The 7,783-nt window shown below is 41.4% G+C and overlaps 1 protein-coding gene across 1 annotated transcript; it reads left to right on the top strand.

Moving 5' to 3' along the window:
* Positions 1-4,103: 4,103 nt before the first annotated feature.
* On the top strand, positions 4,104-6,742 carry LOC129776010 (T-complex protein 1 subunit epsilon). The gene is made up of 4 exons (XM_055781368.1): positions 4,104-4,433; positions 4,819-5,355; positions 5,415-5,859; positions 5,924-6,742. Exons 1-4 carry the CDS (start codon positions 4,326-4,328, stop codon positions 6,454-6,456), a joined length of 1,623 nt encoding a protein of 540 aa, XP_055637343.1. The 5' UTR covers positions 4,104-4,325; the 3' UTR covers positions 6,457-6,742.
* Positions 6,743-7,783: the final 1,041 nt, after the last annotated feature.

Below are 7,783 nucleotides of genomic sequence, written 5' to 3'. Positions count from 1 at the left end.
CATCATATGCGTATATTACGCTGATGCAGTTTGTGTGTCGTATAAGCGTATAATTTAAATCGATTCAGTACTGTAGTAAATCGTGTTGCATGCTGAAGAAAATCATGAAACAGTAAATCATATTAGATCCTAATAAAGAACACATTACATCATATTGAAATGTCAATGATGCAATCGAAAGTTTTAACCGTTGTTGAATTAAATTTCAGATAGCCGCGCGAGATAGCTGGTGGATGATAATCCAGACGACCGGAGTTCGAACCCACATCGGAGCAGTTTCCACCAAACATCAATCTGTGGCATTTTAAACATTCATATTCCACTTCCAACACAAGTCAATCAAACAATTATTATTTCTACGAACATAAATACTCATATATAAAAATGGCGATTCGTGAGGTTGTAATAAACATTTCACGAAAATATTTTGCGCCATTTGTTTTTTTCTATGTCTGTAATAAATCGTATATAAGTATGGCAAAAGTTGTATTTGGTGCTTTGACAATTCATGAATATATTCATATTAGATCGCAATTCAATTCCAACATAATCGCTATTATAGCCGGTCAAAGTTGCATGTTCATCCAAACAAATTCGGTAAGCATTTGCCATGTATGTATATGGCCTCCACTTTTCCGCACCAAATAAACTCAACAAAACGGAATACAAATTCACGAGATCAAACTAGCTTCCACCGTCTGTTAACTTCTGCGACACTACTCCGACCCGATATGAAGCGTGTCTGGATCACATATCTACTAACAACACAGCAATCCACACAACAGTACAACATCTGCAGTACAGTTTATTCGACCATGATGCTATCTTCGTTGAAGCCGACTACAAGATAACTAGCCTGCCACAAATGCGAGAAGTTTACCCAAAAATTAACATTAACAGTTTCCGTGAGATCCTGCTACAGCACCCTATAGTGACGAGCCGTAGTGTCGGTGTGGAAACTAACTACACTTCGTTCATCTCAAGATTTCAACAAGCACAGGGAAATTCATCGAAACGCATACTAGTGTCAACAGTAACTCGCAGACATTCGAAACCGTGGATGGATTACGAAGTAGTGGTGTGTATACGGGCCAAAAATTACTGGTATGCAAAACATCGCAAAAATAGATCCGATAACTTCGTCCGAAACGTATATTATGACTGGTGTAGAAAAGTGACATACATGAAGCGAAGCAAAATGAAACAATACTATGCTAATAAGTTTGAACGAGCTAAGGGAAGTGTATCGAAAACTTGGGACACTATAAAGCAAGTTATAGGTACGATCAAAAACTGTGATGCAATTACCGGAAAGTGTGATACCTTAGAAGATAGACTATGTGTGCTTGAAAATGCGAACAACTACTTCGCCAGGGCTGGCGCGCAACTAGCGAAGAAGATACCATATGTGGATCTGGGACCATTCTGCGAACAAACCAATATTTCGCTCAACTTCACCACTGTTGGGCTATCAAATGTAAAAGAGTTTATTAATGCACTCCCAGCAACAGCATCAGCTGGCTATGATGGAATCCAGTCAACAATTCTCAAGGAACTCTGTGAAGAACTGTCGCCGAACATATGTGACATAGTTAACTCCTCAATCCTACAAGCTCGAATACCAGCTGAACTGAAAGTAGCGAAAGTGGTTGCAATTCCGAAATCGTCAACCCCTAGTAATATCTCAGAATTCAGGCCAATCTCAATTCCTTGTGTAGTCGACAAAATTCTTCAAAAAGCTATTAACAAACAGCTCATGGAACACCTTGAGAATCACAGTCTTCTCTCATCTCGGCAATACGGATTTCGGCCGAGTTCTAATACACAATCTGCTTTATTCGATGTCGTTTCAACAATCCAATCGCTATGTGATCGGAAGGAAAAGGTTGCGGCGGTGTTTCTTGATCTAAGCAAGGCTTTTGATACCTGTAATCGAAAAATTCTTCTCCGTCGTTTGAATGAGCTTGGAGTGAAAGGAAAGAGTTGTAAGTGGTTCAGAGATTTTCTCGACAATCGTAAACAATATCTTTACGATAAAGGTATCAGTAGTTCGCAGCATCCTATTGACTTTGGAGTTGTTCAAGGTAGCACATTAGGACCAACGTTGTTCAACTGTTACATCAACAACCTAAAAGACCTACCTCTTCATGGAATCTTGTTTATGTATGCTGACGACATCGTGCTAATTTACACCGGAGCAAACTGTAATGAACTCCAGCAGCTGATTAACCAGGACCAGATAGCGCTTCATAGGTGGATGAACCAGCATAAACTTACAGTAAATATTTCGAAAACGAAATACATGTTGTTCAACGTTCCTGAAACAAACAACATCGAGATTCGCTACGGAGGTAACATCATCGAAAGGGTTAATGCATTCAAATATCTAGGTGTATTACTTGATGAAAAAATCAAATGGAATGAACACATTAGTAAGCTGAGCTCTAAACTTGCTCAAGTTGCTGGTATCTTCAGGAGAATTGCGGATCTCGTACCTCTAGAAACGAAACGGTACCTGTACTTCACTTTATTCCATTGCCACCTCACGTACGGCATACTAGTATGGGGAACTGCCAGTATTACAGCACTGAAATCCTTGCAAACGATTCAGAATAAGGCGATCAAGAATTTGTTTGGTTATCATCGAAGGACTTCAACTGCGTTCATCCACTCGAAACATGATATACTGACCGTTAAAAATGTGTATATTCATGCAGCTTGTATGCATATCCATCGTATCCTACATGGCACTGTTCATACAAATATAACTCTCAGTCGGCTATCCGAACAACATCAATATAACACCAGAGGAAGAGATCGTTTGCTATCCCTCAGACGATATACGACGACATTTGGACAGAACTCTGCGGTCAATAGGGCAACTGCTCTGTACAACAATCTCCAGCAAGAACTAAAAGTGCTTCAAGAAAATAATTTCAAATCCAAATTGAAAGCTTTGTTTCTTATTGAACAGTCCTCTGCATAAGTTTGTAAGTTTGAAATGTCTTTTAATTTTTGTTATTAGTTTGTCAATCAAATTCAAATAGTAAGATACTTGTACTCCCGTAATAATACGCCTACATGTTGGCATATATATATTCAGACAGTCTCTAAGAGCCATGCGCTCAAAGACAAACAAGGTGATTTAAATAAATAAATAAATATGCCAGTTAGGCGCATTATATGCCAACCAAATTTTAGGGCATATGATGTTATATATACGCTTGTTATGCGATTTAATGTTTGCTGGGCTATTGCGTGTACGTGTTATCGTGATTGTTTGTATGATTGATTGTTAGTTAAAATCGCTGCTGATTTTTTTGCCTGAATGAAAATTATAAAATATGATCTTACATGGAACCTGTGTGTTGTCCAAAAAGAGAATATGAAAAATTGCACATATGTTGCGCGCATCAAATTATTACATAAACTTTTGTCGATCGATAAACATATTTTCACATGCAGTTTGCGACTTTTAAAGAAGCAACTTATCTTTCCCCACTAAATTTCAAAAATAAAAATCCCATACGTACACTATCCAATTCAACGATATCAATTAATAGCTGTCTATTGATGTTGGGTTCTTGCTAACATTCTATGTTGTTCTTAATAACGCTGAACGAAAGAGCGAAAGAACGGTTCAAAAGAACTGATTCACTTAGATGAACGGTTAGTGAGTGAACCGTTCATCAAAGTGAACTGTTTTGCCCATCTCCAGTCTGTAATGCAAATGGCCGTATCGTATGGCAATTTGGTTATAAAAAACGTATTGTGTTTTGTTTGTAAACAGAACACAGTAGATTTTCAAGATGGCTGCAGAGTGGTTTTAGCAGATTGGCCGACCTAGTAGTAATACTTATATACATCTTGGGTAGGGGTAGATTTCGGCAGTTCTGTAGCACTTTATGGCGTTCGGTCGACATTGAACCGACAACCGCTTGAAAATAATTTAGAGCGGGTATTTATACCGTTTCCCTCGCGCACTTATTGACGATATGTTCACACCTTTAGTATATATATACACACACCTTGATATATACTATTGTATTTATCGTGGACTCATGCTCAGCCTCGAGAAATGTCAAAAAATGTCAAAAACTTGCACCTTCTTGTCTCAGCAGCGCTGGGAGCAAACAGTTCATCCATCACGGGAGCGACTCACGAAGAAAATTCGTTCTCGCGTGTGCAGTGCGTGTGTGCGGACTTGGTCGAATTTTCTTGTAAAAGAAAATTCAATTACCCTCGTTTTTGTTTTCATTTAATCCTCTGCTCGTTGGTATCTTTTCCGTTCGCAAGCGTCGTAAATAAAGTTTTGTCCGGTCAAGATGATGTCCTTACCGGGAAGTATTGCCTTCGACGAGTATGGCAGACCGTTCATTATTCTGCGTGACCAGGAGAACCAAAGCCGACTCACCGGGAACGATGCTATCAAGGTGAGTTTAATGTGCTCTCGACGTGGACCAAAATATTGCTAGCTAGCAGATTGGTTACATTTTTGAGACGCCGAAATTGTGTTACTTCGTGTGGGAGGCATCGAAATATGATCAATGGGGCGAGAAGCTTCCAGATGTTTTGCATGAAAAAGTTCACCATGTTTCGGAAATGTGTTGTTCAAGAATACGAAATGATAATATTTATCGGGTTCCCGAGTTGTAGAGGGAAAATATCCACGAATTTTCGAATATTTTCACACAAAAATCGATTTTTTATTCGCAGCCGGATGATTCAGCATTAACATAACCTCACTTCAGAGGGTACTGTTAGTTATCGAGATATAAACTTTATTTTCTAATGTTTTCATTTGTCTGTTTTCCCCAGAGTCACATTATGGCCGCAAAGCAAATTGCTACGACCATTCGAACATCGCTCGGGCCCAAGGGATTGGACAAGATGATGGTCAGTGGCGATGGTGAGGTAACGGTGACCAATGATGGAGCCACGATTCTGAAGCTGATGGATGTTGATCACGAGATTGGCAAACTGATGGTCCAGCTGAGCCAATCGCAGGACGATGAAATCGGAGATGGAACGACGGGAGTTGTGGTGCTGGCCGGTGCTTTGCTGGAACAGGCCGAAACTCTGCTGGATCGTGGAATCCATCCGATTCGTATTGCCGATGGGTTCGAGCTTGCGGCACAATGTGCTATCAAACACCTGGATACGATTGCCGAACCATTCCCCATTTCTCGGGACAATAAGGAACCCCTGATTCGGGTGGCGATGACTACCCTGGGTAGCAAAATCGTGAACAAGTGCCACCGGCAGATGGCGGAAATTGCCGTGGATGCTGTTATGACTGTGGCCGATTTGGAGAAGAAGGATGTCAACTTCGAGTTGATTAAGCTGGAATGCAAGGTGAGTTAGCAAATATGCAAGATTCGAACAAATTGTTGTATTTTTAAAAATAATTGAAGGTTGGTGGTCGCATGGAAGACACTTGCCTGGTGAAGGGTGTGGTTGTGGACAAAACCATGTCGCACACGCAGATGCCAAAAACACTGCGTGACGTGAAGCTGGCTATTCTCACCTGCCCATTCGAGCCACCGAAGCCAAAGACCAAGCATAAGCTGGATGTCACTTCGGCTGAGGATTATCGCAAGCTGCGTGAATACGAACAGGAAAAGTTTTTGGAAATTGTGAAGCAAGTCAAGGATGCAGGCGCAACCCTGGCCATCTGCCAATGGGGCTTCGATGACGAGGCTAACCATCTATTGCTGCAGCAGGAACTGCCAGCGGTACGTTGGGTCGGAGGACCGGAAATCGAGCTGATTGCGATTGCAACTGGCGGAAGAATTGTTCCACGATTTGAAGAGCTTACCTCAGATAAGCTCGGTTACGCTGGTTTGGTGCGAGAATTGAGTACGTATTTCTAGAATTATATTTCCCATCCAGCTCTTTTTACAATTTCCGTTCAACTCAACAGGCTTTGGAACCACAAAGGACAAAATGTTGGTGATTGAGGAATGCAAAAACACCCGCGCCGTCACCATTCTGATCCGCGGTGGCAACCAGATGATCACGGCGGAAGCCAAGCGTTCGATACACGATGCGCTGTGCGTGGTACGCTCACTCATCCAGGATTCCCGCATTGTGTACGGTGGAGGTGCCGCTGAAATCAGCTGCTCCCTGGCTGTGGCACGCGAAGCCGACCAGCTTTCAACTCTGGAACAGTACGCCTTCCGCTCGTTCAGTGTTGCTTTGGAATCGGTCCCGTTGGCCTTGGCTGAGAACAGCGGCCTCCTGCCGATTGAAACGCTGTCCGAGCTGAAGTCCCGCCAGGTTGCTGAGAACGCTTCCACACTGGGTGTGGATTGCATGCTCAGTGGAAACTCGGACATGAAGGATCATCACGTGATCGAATCACTGCACTCGAAGAAACAGCAAATTATTCTGGCCACTCAGCTGGTGAAAATGATCCTCAAGATCGACGATGTTAGATCTCCGGCCGATAAGTAATATGTAATCTTTAGCGTGTACTTTTAATGGCTTCATTTTGCTTTTCGTTCGTTCTTGCATAAATTGTATCGCCGTTCCATTTTTGCGAACGGAACATTTCAATTCAATTAATTGTGTTAATCTTCTCTTTCATGCACTCATGTCTCCGCTAACAATAATAACGAAGGAATAGTATGTAAAAGGCATTTCTCCCGTTTGGTTCCATTTTTACACTCCGGTGTATAGATCTTCAGACGGAGGATGGAGTAATCAGTAATAAAACTCACAATAATACACTACATTTAAATATGATGATGTTATTTAAGAAAGAAAGTTCCAGGGATATATGTATATCGTATTATTCTGCGCCGCGAGTAACTTAGTGACCGTAGTAAAGTTCGCTAGAGCTAAGATGGCAAACCCGTTGCGGAGGAAAGCGTCCTTGACTTACTACCCTACTGTACCCGATATCAACAAACTATTATGGAAACCCCAGTAAGAAAAATGCGGACTGATTTAACGGCAACGACTTTTAGCATGAAACAATGGACACGAATTGTAAGAATGAATGTTTTGATCCTGGCGGAGCAGCGTAAGTTGCTCCAATTATCTAGCGAGACGAGGCGCACGAAGCTCTAGATCCTGGGATTCAGTGAAGTCCGTTGGCCGAATTTTGAAGAACACCGGGACCGGTACTACTGTACTCTGTACATTTTATCAACAATCACATCAATGTAAAAAAGCTACCCGGTATTGACCACATCAACGGACAGATGATCAGGGAATCACCTGAGCTAGGAATGAAACATCTCATGAGAATTTTCATCGCGATAACCCATACAGGATATTTCCACGAGTATGAAAAATTTCTACCATCATTATAATTCCTAATCCAGGGAAAGATGCACAGAAAGTGGAATCTTATAGACCTTTCAGCATCCTTCCAATCTTCTCAAAGTGTTTAAAAAAATCATTCTATTAAAATCGACGCCCGAGATTGAAAGATTGATCAATTCGAGTTCCGAGCGAAACATGGCACCATTGAACAAGTGAACCGATTGATAGAAGAAACTCATAAAGTATACGAAGACCGCAGATATTTTGCTCAGTGCTTTTTCATGATGTAGGTCAAGCATTCGATAAAGTCTGGCACGAAGAACTGCTCTATAAAATTAAATATATGCTACCATAAGTACGGTAAACATTCGCTAACTGGGCGAAAAGGGAAGACCGATTATCGACATTCGTGTTTTAACTGGTCCGGCATGTAAAACATCAAATAAAATCGAGGGAAACTTCAATGCGTTGCGCGTTGCTCATGAAATTGGATAAACAAAAGGAGTCCAAT

This window comes from Toxorhynchites rutilus, chromosome 3 (assembly GCF_029784135.1).
Source record: "Toxorhynchites rutilus septentrionalis strain SRP chromosome 3, ASM2978413v1, whole genome shotgun sequence".
Classification (NCBI taxonomy): domain Eukaryota; kingdom Metazoa; phylum Arthropoda; class Insecta; order Diptera; family Culicidae; genus Toxorhynchites; species Toxorhynchites rutilus.
Note: the sequence above shows the minus strand (reverse complement) of the source record. Positions and strands in the feature narration are given on the sequence as shown.

Excerpts from the sequence above, each read along its gene's own strand:
- LOC129776010 (XM_055781368.1), top strand. The coding sequence starts at position 4,326 with ATGATGTCCTTACCGGGAAGTATTGCCTTCGACGAGTATGGCAGACCG. Across the intron at positions 4,434-4,818 it reads CCGGGAACGATGCTATCAAG|AGTCACATTATGGCCGCAAA; the intron begins GTGAGTTTAATG and ends TGTTTTCCCCAG. Across the intron at positions 5,356-5,414 it reads TGATTAAGCTGGAATGCAAG|GTTGGTGGTCGCATGGAAGA; the intron begins GTGAGTTAGCAA and ends AAATAATTGAAG.